The 12,255-nt window shown below is 39.7% G+C and overlaps 1 protein-coding gene across 1 annotated transcript in view; it reads right to left on the reverse strand.

The window, feature by feature from the left end:
• Window positions 1-7,355: 7,355 nt before the first annotated feature.
• Window positions 7,356-12,255, reverse strand: part of clasrp (CLK4-associating serine/arginine rich protein) — a 35,082-nt gene continuing 30,182 nt past the window's right edge. The window contains exons 20-21 of the mRNA XM_062060246.1: window positions 8,171-8,195; window positions 7,356-7,849 (exon numbers count right to left, since the gene is read on the reverse strand). Of these exons, the coding sequence (XP_061916230.1) occupies window positions 7,777-7,849; window positions 8,171-8,195 (98 nt within the window). The 3' untranslated portion in view covers window positions 7,356-7,776. The remainder of the gene's footprint in view (window positions 7,850-8,170; window positions 8,196-12,255) is intronic.

Here is a 12,255-nt window from a genome sequence, read left to right on the forward strand (position 1 = left end):
CTAACATAATAGTGTGAGAGTCCAGTCCATAGTAGATCTAACATAATATTGTGAGAGTCCAGTCCATAGTGGATCTAACAATAGTGTGAGAGTCCAGTCCATAGTGGATCTAACATAATAGTGTGAGAGTCCAGTCCATAATGGATCTAACATAATAGTGTGAGAGTCCAGTCCATAGTAGATCTAACATAATATTGTGAGAGTCCAGTCCATAGTGGATCTAACAATACTGTGAGAGTCCAGTCCATAGTGGATCTAACATAATAGTGTGAGAGTCCAGTCCATAGTGGATCTAACATAATAGTGTGAGAGTCCAGTCCATAGTGGATCTAACATAAAAGTGAGAGTCCAGTCCATAGTGGATCTAACATAATAGTGAGAGTCCAGTCCATAGTGGATCTAACATAATAGTGTGAGAGTCCAGTCCATAGTGGATCTAACATAATAGTGAGAGTCCACTCCATAGTGGATCTAACATAAAAGTGAGAGTCCAGTCCATAGTGGATCTAACATAATAGTGTGAGAGTCCAGTCCATAGTGGATCTAACATAATAGTGAGAGTCCACTCCATAGTGGATCTAACATAATAGTGAGAGTCCAGTCCATAGTGGATCTAACATAATAGTGTGAGAGTCCAGTCCATAGTGGATCTAACAATAGTGTGAGAGTCCAGTCCATAGTGGATCTAACAATAGTGTGAGAGTCCAGTCCATAGTGGATCTAACATAATAGTGTGAGAGTCCAGTCCATAATGGATCTAACATAATAGTGTGAGAGTCCAGTCCATAGTAGATCTAACATAATATTGTGAGAGTCCAGTCCATAGTGGATCTAACAATAGTGTGAGAGTCCAGTCCATAGTGGATCTAACATAATAGTGTGAGAGTCCAGTCCATAGTGGATCTAACATAATAGTGTGAGAGTCCAGTCCATAGTGGATCTAACATAAAAGTGAGAGTCCAGTCCATAGTGGATCTAACATAATAGTGAGAGTCCAGTCCATAGTGGATCTAACATAATAGTGTGAGAGTCCAGTCCATAGTGGATCTAACATAATAGTGAGAGTCCACTCCATAGTGGATCTAACATAAAAGTGAGAGTCCAGTCCATAGTGGATCTAACATAATAGTGTGAGAGTCCAGTCCATAGTGGATCTAACATAATAGTGAGAGTCCACTCCATAGTGGATCTAACATAATAGTGAGAGTCCAGTCCATAGTGGATCTAACATAATAGTGTGAGAGTCCAGTCCATAGTGGATCTAACAATAGTGTGAGAGTCCAGTCCATAGTGGATAATAAATAAATCATGATAAATGGGTTATACTTGTATAGCGCTTTTCTACCTTCAAGGTACTCAAAGCGCTTTGACAGTATTTCCACATTCACCCATTCACACACACATTCACACACTGATGGCGGGAGCTGCCATGCAAGGCGCTAACCAGCAGCCATCAGAGGCAAAGGGTGAAGTGTCTTGCCCAAGGACACAACGGACGTGACTAGGAAGGTAGAAGGTGGGAATTGAACCCCAGTAACCAGCAACACTCCGATTGCTGGCACAGCCACTCTACCAACTTCGCCATGCCGTCCCTCTAACATAATATTGTGTGAGTCCAGTCCATAGTGGATCCAACATAATAGTGAGAGTCCACTCCATAGTGGATCTAACATAATATTGAGAGTCCAGTCCATAGTGGATCTAACATAATAGTGTGAGAGTCCAGTCCATAGTGGATCTAACATAATAGTGAGAGTCCACTCCATAGTGGATCTAACATAATAGTGTGAGAGTCCACTCCATAGTGGATCTAACATAATAGTGTGAGAGTCCAGTCCATAGTGGATGTAACATAGTAGTGTGAGTCCAGTCCATAGTGGATGTAACATAATAGTGTGAGAGTCCAGTCCATAGTGGATCTAACAATAGTGTGAGTCCAGTCCATGGTGGATCTAAAATAATAGTGTGAGTCCAGTCCATAGTGGATCTAACATAATAGTGAGAGTCCAGTCCATAGTGGATCTAACAATAGTGTGAGTCCAGTCCATAGTGGATCTAACATAATAGTGTGAGAGTCCAGTCCATAGTGGATCTAACATAATAGTGTGAGAGTCCAGTCCATAGTAGATCTAACATAATATTGTGAGAGTCCAGTCCATAGTGGATCTAACAATAGTGTGAGAGTCCAGTCCATAGTGGATCTAACAATAGTGTGAGAGTCCAGTCCATAGTGGATCTAACATAATAGTGTGAGAGTCCAGTCCATAGTGGATCTAACATAATAGTGTGAGAGTCCAGTCCATAGTGGATCTAACATAATAGTGTGAGAGTCCAGTCCATAGTGGGGCCAGCAGGAGATCATCTTGAGTGGAGACAGGTCAGCAGCGCAGAGACATCCCCAACTGATGCACAGATGAGTTGTCCACCCTGGGTCCTGACTTTGGAGAGCTAGCGCTTCACCTGTGGTCACCGAATCTATGCCACCCCTCTCCACGAAGGAGAGGCAGATCAACTGGTCTAAAAAGGGGGTCTATTTAAAGACTAGAGTATACAAATGAGTTTTAAGATGGGACTTAAATGCTTCTACTGAGGTAGCATCTCTTACTGTTACCGGGAGGGCATTCCATAGTACTGGAGCCCCAATAGAAAACGCTTTATAGCCCCCAGACTTTTGGAAATCACTAATAAGCCGGAGTCCTTAGAACGCAGATCTCTTGCCGGGATATATGGTACAATACAATCAACAAGATAGGATGGAGCTAGACCGTGTAGTATTTTATACCTAAGTAGTAAAACCTTAAAGTCACATCTTAAGTGCACAGGAAGACAGTGCAGGTGAGCCAGTATAGGTATATATATATATACATATATGTATATATGTATATAAAGGTATATACAGTATAGGCGTAATATGATCAAACTTTCTTGTTCTTGTCAAAAGTTTAGCAGCTGCATTTTGTACCGAGTGTAATATTTTAATGCTAGACATAAGGAGACCTCAAAATAATAGGTTACAGTAATGGAGACGAGACGTAACGAACGCATGAATAATGATCTCAGCGTCACTGGTGGACAAAATGGAACACATTTTAGCGATATTACGGAGAAGAAAGAAGGTCGTTTTAGTAACACTCTTGATGTGTGACTCAAACGAGAGAGTTGTTTTAGTAACACTCTTAATGTGTGACTCAAACGAGAGAGTTGTTTTAGTAACACTCTTAATGTGTGACTCAAAGGAGAGAGTTGGGTCGAAGATAATACCCAGATTCTTTACCGAGTCGCCTTATGTAATTGTTTGGTTGTCAAATGTTAAGGTGGTATTATTAAATAGGTGTATAATTGTTTGGTTGTCAAATGTTAAGGTGGTATTATTAAATATGTGTATAATTGTTTGGTTGTCATATGTTAAGGTGGTATTATTAAATAGGTGTCGGTGTCTAGCAGGACCGATAATCAGCATTTCCGTTTTCTTAGCGTTGAGTTGCAAAAAGTTAGCGGACATCCATTGTTTAATTTCGTTTAGATTCATGTCTTCCTTTGAGCGATATTCCCCGCACCTGCTTCGTTTTAGCAATCAAGACTATTTCAGTTGTGCGGACGCTATCCTTCTTTGTGTGGACATTGCTGATTGTCATGTCATGTACGGATGTACTTTGTGGACGCCGTCTGCTCCACACACTGTAAGTCTTTGCTCTCGTCCAGCATTCTGATTTTGTTTACTTTGTAGCCAGTTCAGTTTTAGTTTTGTTTTCCTTAGCCATCCCCAAGCTTTAATGCCTTTTTTAGGAGCACTCGGCTTTTGTTTATTTTTGATTTAAGCATTAGATACGACGTTTACAAAGCAATTTGTTACCTGCTGCCACCAACTGATATGGAAGAGTATTACATGGTTACTCTGCCGAGCTCTAGACAGCACCGACACTCAACAACGGCACATTATTTGCAGACTATAATTACACCAGACTGTATCTCACGGCACACTAGCGTGCCATTGAAGAAACGATTGGCTCGTTTAGTAATGAAATGGAAACAAATAATGGTTTTGTGTTTCAGAGGAACTACTATTTAAGGTGCACAGCAGGTGTCTCCGGGCAATCAACGTTCACTTCTGCTTTCCTTCAATTGCATTTCCTTTATTCTTGTTTTTTTTTTACCAAATACAAATGCATGTAAACACAATAGAGGGTCACTGTCGTCAACTGACCAAAAACTGTTTTAATGATCTCAGAAATATTTCGAAAGTGAGAAATTTGTCGTCAAAATTGGATCTGGAAATGATCATTCACGCGTTCATTCCGTCTTGCATTGACTATTGCAATTCTCTCTTCACTCTTTTCAACAAGTCAACGCTGAAGAGACTTCAGACTGTACAAAATGCGGTTGCCAGACTTTGGGCCGATGCACCCAGAACAGTCCGTATCACCCCCGTTTGATCCAGTCTTCATTGGCTTCCAGTTAAAATCCGCATTGAGTTTAAAATTTTAGTCCAGACATTCCGTGCATTGCATGGTGGGGCCCCTCAGTACATCACTGACTTGCTGTGCCCCTACTCTTCAGGGTCTTCAGGCCAGGGTCTTCTAAAGATCCCCAAAACTGGTTTTAAAACCCATGTAGACCTGACATTCCAGGCTATATAGCTCAACAGACTCTGGAACAACTTGCACCAGTCCCTCCGTGATCTTGACTGTTTTGACACTTTGAAGAAACATTTGAAAACTTCTCTTTTTCGTAAAGCTTTTAGTTAATGCACCTTTTAATTATCTATTTTAATCCACTTTGTATCCTTTGTATGATTTTGCCCCTGTTGTTTTAGATGAATTGTTAAAGTTAAAGTTAACTTGATTGTCACACACACACGAGGTGTGGCGAAATTATTGCTGCATTTGACCCATCACCCTTGGAGGTGAGGGGAGCAGTGAGCAGCAGCGGTGGTCGCGCCCGGGAATCATTTTTGGTGGTTTAACCCCCAATTCCAACCCTTAATAATAATACCTGGGATTTATATAGCGCTTTTCTAAGTACCCAAAGTCGCTTTACATGTTAAAAACCCATCATTCATACACACCTGGTGGTGGTAAGCTACTTTCGTAGCTACAGCTGCCCTGGGGTAGACTGACGGAAGCGTGGCTGCCAATTTGCGCCTACGGCCCCTCCGACCACCACCTATCATTCATTCAACATTCATTCACCGGTGTGAGCGGCACCGGGGGCAAGGGTGAAGTGTCCTGCCCAAGGACACAACGGCATGGTAAGAGGCGGGGAGCGAATCTGCAACCCTCAGGTTTCTGACACGGGCGCTCTACCCACCACGCCATACCGCCCTTGATGCTCAGGCCAAGCAGGGAGGTAATGGCTCCCATTTTTGTAGTCTTTGGTATGACTCGGCCGGGGTTTGAACTCACTTACTTACTTACTGGAGTCGATTTAGTCTTAAAGCAGCTGAAGATCAAAACAGTCATTTTAGATTTGATAAAAACGGATTTTCTTGACCTACTCTCTTTGGCTCACACCTACTGTAGCTAAATGAGCCCCCACTTCACAGATGACAGCTTTGTAATTAAAAAAAAAAAAAAAAGGTATACTATGGCTCAACTACAGTACTTCGGGGGCGGTAGGGGCTCGGTGGTGGCGGGTCATCCAAAAACCAGAGGGTTGGCAGTTCGAAACCCAGCTTTCTCTATCTCTATCCCCTATTTTGCAATGTCACTGAATTCCCTTATGGATTTTCATGACCTACTCCCATCTACTGTAGTTAAATGAGCCCCCACTTCACAGAGGACATTGTAAAAAAGAATAAAATTAAAAAAGCAGGCTTCACTACACGTCCTAATGCATTAAACACCCTTGTGGGACAGTATAGTATATATATATATAGTATAGGACGTTTTGGCTCAACAACAGTCGCGGGTCATCCAAAAACCAGAGGGTTGGCAGTTCGAAACCCCGCGTTCTCTATCCCAGTCACAGCTGTGGTGTCCCTGGGCAAGACGCCACACCCGCCTTGCCTCATGCGTGTACATACTTTAGAGTAGTCAGTGTACGGCTTGTATGGCAGTATAGATTTACTCACTCGTTTCTGCAATATAAGTTCATATTTAGTAAGGATAATGTCACAAGTACATGTTGGAAATCTTACTTCCCCTCAATGAACCACAGCTCCCCATTACCGGGAACACTCATGCAAACCATGACGCGACTGTACAAGACACACTTGTGTTGCCAGCTGTTAGCTGTGTGTTGTCTCATTTTTAGTAGATAATGACGCTATACCGGCTGTACCATGACTACTCTAAAGTAGAGTACAGGCCAAAAGTTTGGACACACCTTCACATTCAATGTGTATTCTTTATTTTCATGACTATTTACATTGTAGATTGTCACATCAAAACTATGAATGAACACATGTGGAGTTATGTAAGGTGAAATAACTGAAAACATTTTTTATATTCTATTTTCTTCAAAATAGCCACTCTTTGCTCCTATTAATCAATCTACTCACCTGCCGCTGTCTTTGAGGCCGGTCCTTATACACCCCGCTCCGCGGCAGGCCCGCAGACCATGCCCCCCTCCACATATACAGTATATATATATATATATATTCCTCACACACGAATTGACCGAAAGAGCGCGCACTAGCCCGACACTGCGGTGCGATCGTGATGATGTCACGTCATAGGCGCTGATCCTGTGGGTGCTTCGGGGCCCGAGCACCCACGTGGGATTGATGGCAAATTCTTTTTCCCCACCAAGCACACACACACCGAGCACTCACTGGCAGAAATGTAGATTGGCGCCTATGTGTCACGTTATCGATGGGGAAACGCATTTTTAGACAATATGATTTGCGTGAGTGGCTCGGAGACCCCGAGAGTAACAAGCGGTAGAAAATGGATTAGAAAGGACAGATTTAAAAAAAAAAAAAAGTCTGCGGGCCGGATTTTGGACGCTGGCGTGCTGTATCTGGCCCGCGGGCTGTAGTTTGGGGACCCCCTGGTCGAGCAGATTATACACAGGAAGTTCCACATTCAAAAGCAGTAAGACTTAAGTTAGAGCAGGACATAATTTACTATGGTTCAATTCTTTTTATGCTGATTTGAAAAGGGACATGTTTTATTATCAAGATCTTCACCTTTTATTTTACATTTGTATATATTATACCTTGTGATGAAGAGTTAGACCCTGGAACTGATTATTTCAATAACTCCCATTGAATGAGAATTTTCACAGGCAAAAACGATTTGTAAATTCCAATAAAATCAGATATGACAAGCTTGGACTGAATAAAAATAAAGATAAGCTAGATATACGTTGGATTGAAAAAAAAAGACAATATGTAGATAAATCTTCATTTTGTTTCATGATCACTTTTATTTGGATGTGCCAGCAGACAGGTTTAGAAAAAGAGCAATTAAGGATCTCATTAAATCGGGGTTAGATTCCTTGTAAAAATGTTTTGTCGGGTGTTAGGGAGGAAGACGTTTAAGCCAAAGGCAAGGTGCTTAATTTGACAAACCCCGTTCGGAAATATGAGTCTCTTCAAGGAATTGTTCAGAAAGAAAAACGTAATGACTGCATGCAAAGGTCAAAAAAACAACAAACCAGTTTAATAACCTGCAGCAGTTGACAGCGAAAAAGGAGAAATTAGCAAGGAGGTCAAAGTTGGCAATAACTTGTTTGAGGTGCAGATGTGTTCGTCAACAACGTTACCGCCACGTCCTACAGAATCTTCTGCTTTATCGTTTGCGCCAATGACTTCCATTATTTCAACAGGTCTGGTCAGTATCGGCTGTACGGACTCCTGGAGCGAGAGCTGGAGCGGGAACAGGAGCGAGAACGAGAGCGAGACCTCCTAGAACAAAAACAAAGGAAACAAAAAGGTCAGAATGAAAGATAATCATTGGCAGATTCCACGCTAATGAGTTCTCTAAGTGTTCGGTTGCATTCACCGACACATGACAAAAATTAAAAAAAGTCGCAACATGCTAAAAAAATACACTTGTGGCAATGCTCTTATTGTTTTAAATGCTGGTGTAATTAGCAAATACCTCCATTGTCATTTTAATAAACCGTGATTATACAACGGCGGTGCTGACTCATGAATAAACAGTGGAAAAAAAAAATGAAAATAAGAGTTGCTTGGCAATGAAGAGGAAGAGGAGTTCTTGCATACCTTCTGGATGAGCTGGAATCTCGGCCTGAGGGACAAGAAGAGCACAGAGAGAGAGAGAGAGAGAGAGAGAGAAAAAGAGAGAGAGGGAGAACTGCCATCAAAACACAAGCACACCACAAGAAGGACCTCGTAAAACTGTCACGGGAAGCCGGCGCGTCAGACGTTGGGCTCGCTGGCGCTAAAAGAATAAATTGCAAAAGTCCTAAACACAAATCCCTCTGAAAAGAAGGACACACCAGCAAACCAAAACAACACAAGGGGGCTCAGTATTCACTTTCCCTGCCTGTTGGACAATAAAACTACAGCTGTCAAGCCACCAAAAAAAATGAGCGATCAATTAATCATGATCCATAATTAATTAATGTATTTATTCATTTCACCTAAAAATGCTAAGAAAAAGCCTCAACTTGATATTTTCCATTTAAATTCATTACATTTTAAAGATTGATATTCAACCAATAAAGTGACTTTACAAAATGATTTATTGTTTTTAGCAGATGCAGTCTGATTGACTCAAATAAGACATCAGGTCCATATACAGCAGATCTGGGTAAATTAAGGCCCGGGGGCCACATGAGGCCCGTTAAGCTTTTCCATGTGGCCCTCTGGACATTCCCTAATAATTATTTTAGATGTTTAAGATGTAAAGTGTAGCTGCCATTATGATGTGCAGTGATGTTTTCTAATGACCGTAAGTCTTCAACTACGGTATACTAAGTACTTCAATGCTTGGCACTTTTGCATTATATACTAGTTACTATGGTCATCTAATTAGTTACTATGGTCATCTAATTAGTTAATATGGTCATCTAATTAGTTAATATGGTAATGTAAGTCACAGCAGCTCAGAGGATGCACCAAGCAGTGTGGGTGGGGAGCGTTTCCACAGAGTGTTTCCAGAGCCTGAAATGTGGGTGTCAGGGACAGACGTGGAAGGAGATTTTTACAACGAAGTTCTAAAGCTTAGTGATGTATCACATATATCAGATTGTAGGTGGGTTTTTTACCCTTCGCGTTCATATTTCGCTGTGTTTGTTGCATTTTTGTTGCGTTTCGCTTGATTGTAAAATATGTGGATGGAGAGGGGGTGTGAGGTTCATATGTTGTCAATATTCAGTGTTTTATCCTTCATAGCTAATATTGTAAATCCCACATTCTTTATTTTCATGTACATTCTGGGTGTCTCATTCAGTAAAAAAAAAAATTACAATTCTATTCCGTTTTTTAAGGCAGTCTGTCATAACGTTTTTAGCTTTCAATCAGACATTATTATGAGGTTTTGTATTAGTGTTCCTAAAAATAGGACCCAAGCACACATACTGTACAGCAGATTTTCACATCTTATGTAAATATGTGTGTGTGTGTGTGTCGTACCCCAGACGCATTTTTTTCCACTAAATTTGGCCCCCCGAGTCAAAATAATTCCCCAGGCCTGATATAAGGTGTTGAAATTAACACATAAAGACAGTAAAAACACTTTTCTGAGTATTGAATGTTGAACTTCTTGCTTTTCCTCTACTTCAGATAATATCTAATCAATAAAACAAAGCCTTCAATGACAGTATGTCACCTTTTCGGGTCCTTTTTTTTTGCTTTTGAAGCTGACATGCAACAGAATTTTCATTTGGAAAAGTTAGTGGGATGAAATATGGCCACAGGAGTTCATCTCAAAATTTGCATTGTCCGTTCTTTGCAAAGTTATTTTTAGCGTGGGCTATCCAGTTGGACGACATTATAGGCATGAGGACCCTTTTTGTTGACTCCCTTTATAACCCCCATTTTTCGATATACTGTAAATCTGTTATTCTATAATGTATTTTGCATGAAAACCAAATTAATCAAAGCATTTCTCTTTAAAATACGCGCAAATCCTATTAGAAGTGTAATTTGACACCTCAACCACTACATACTACTTTCCATACAGTACTTATTATTCAAATTAGAGGCACATTTTGAATCTGCTAATAGCCTATATGTGGTAGAACAATGTTAGCGAGTTGGTAGTGACATAAGAGTTGTGTGGATGTGTATACAACATTTTAGTATGTGCGTGCACTGAAACATTTGAGCCACATACATAAGTGTGGCTTTTATCTGTAAGACGTTGTATGTAGAAAGCTGCAAGAGCATGCAATTATTCATGTAAAAAAACATTGCAAATACGTGCAAATATTAACATATTTCATGTATGCATGTCTGACACTACACCAAATCAACCAAGTCCTGACAGCCCGTTTGATCTGAAGATCAGAGATGCTCTGCTGCAGCTTCATAAAAACATGTTTTACCACTCAACCAATAAGAGACAGTCTAATTAGCCCCTCTCTTCTCTCATTGGTGGTGTGGCAGAGTGTTTGTTTTGAGGTTTGAAGTTTTCAGCCAATTAATAACCATGACAGCAGCCAGACTCATGCAACCTGAACGCTCGCATGAGTTTCAAGATCCTGGGGGAAAAAATTCAATCAGGTAAGCACAACTTAGGTATAATTTACATTTGGCATTCATATTTACATTTTGGTGTCGCACAAATGCTGTCACTTATTATGATTTTTTAAATAAGTGGAATGTTCTTTGTTTTTGTGTTCATCCAGGTTTATAAAAGAAGATTTGTTATATGATGCAATCTGACATCATCTAAATCTTTTTTTGCAGGTTTGTTGCACCTCAAAAAAAAATCCAGCAAAAATCCTTGTTCCACCTCCTCCTGCAGGAACAGGTCCCGGAAGTGGCCCCAAACCCTTTTTTATAATATGGAAGGCATTTAATGTTACAATGCCTTTATGGTTTTCACAAACATACCCACATAGAATGGCACAAAAGGTTACTGCTATTGTTATTGGTATTGTTCTTTTGTTATTTTTACATTGATATTGTCAATGGAATTGTGTTGATACTGTTATTGATATATTGTTATTGTTACGTCGTTATTGTTATATTTTTATTGAGACAGTTTAATCACATCAAAATCAACGTTTGACCTCATAGCAAATGTTTCATTTAAAAAAAAAATTGGGGGAAAGAAATATTGCATATTTTGCTCTATAAAAATCTGTTTTCTTTGACAAAAAAAGCATACTACATATAAACGGACAAAAATGTACAAAATCTTTGATATCAACAGATAGATCTGACGTCGATATCGAGAATTAAGCGATTTACTTTTAACACTTTTATGAGAAGGACCCACAAGGTTCCAAGTGTCTTATAATGTAATTTTGGATGTATGTCCAAACAATTATAATGAATCAAAATCAATGTTGTTGTAAATTATTGATCTATGAAAGGCTCCAACTACTTCACATCAAATATTTGAATTCTGAGTTTTTGGAGGGAAAATATTGTATAAATTTTGTTTATGCCATACAAACAAGGATTTTCTTTGACAAAAAGGGAAAATATGTATAAATGGATAGATTTGAAGTTGCTCTACAGATTTAAACTTTGTCAGTAAAAAAAACAATAGTAATATATGGATATGATTTACTTTTCCCCACTTATGAGTGGGACACTCAAGGGTCCAAAGGTCTTATAATGTTTTTATGTACGGTCAATGCTCAAATCATTATTATGAATCAAAACTAATGCTGATTTGAAGTATTGACCTATTTAAGGCTCCAACTATTTCACATCAAATATTGACTTTTTTAATTTTATAAAGGGGCAAAACATATTTTTAAAAACACTTTATATCAACGGATAGATCTGAAGTTGATCTAGAGCAGGTTTGTCAAACATGCGGCCCGTGGGCGAGATAAGTTTGCTTAGTGCAAAATTGAGCTGCATTTTTTAATTTAAAAAGCTGCTGTTCTAAATGTGTCCACTGGATGTCGCAATAGCAATTCTGTTAGGGAAGCAAATAGTTTATACCGGGGCGAGCAAGTATATTAAGCAAGAGGTACACGCAATGTAAGACAAACAGGAGTAAAATAAACAATAAGTAACCCCACTTAAAATGTTGCATGACACACTGCACATTGATATAGTTCTGTGAAAATGATTGTCTTCTGTGCAAATGTAAAAAAAGTGAACAGTGTGTGGTTTACTGCAATACTGTCTGTCTTTTAAGTTTTTATTTGGGTTTGTTG

The sequence above is a fragment of the Entelurus aequoreus genome, linkage group LG10 (genome assembly GCF_033978785.1).
Source record: "Entelurus aequoreus isolate RoL-2023_Sb linkage group LG10, RoL_Eaeq_v1.1, whole genome shotgun sequence".
Classification (NCBI taxonomy): domain Eukaryota; kingdom Metazoa; phylum Chordata; class Actinopteri; order Syngnathiformes; family Syngnathidae; genus Entelurus; species Entelurus aequoreus.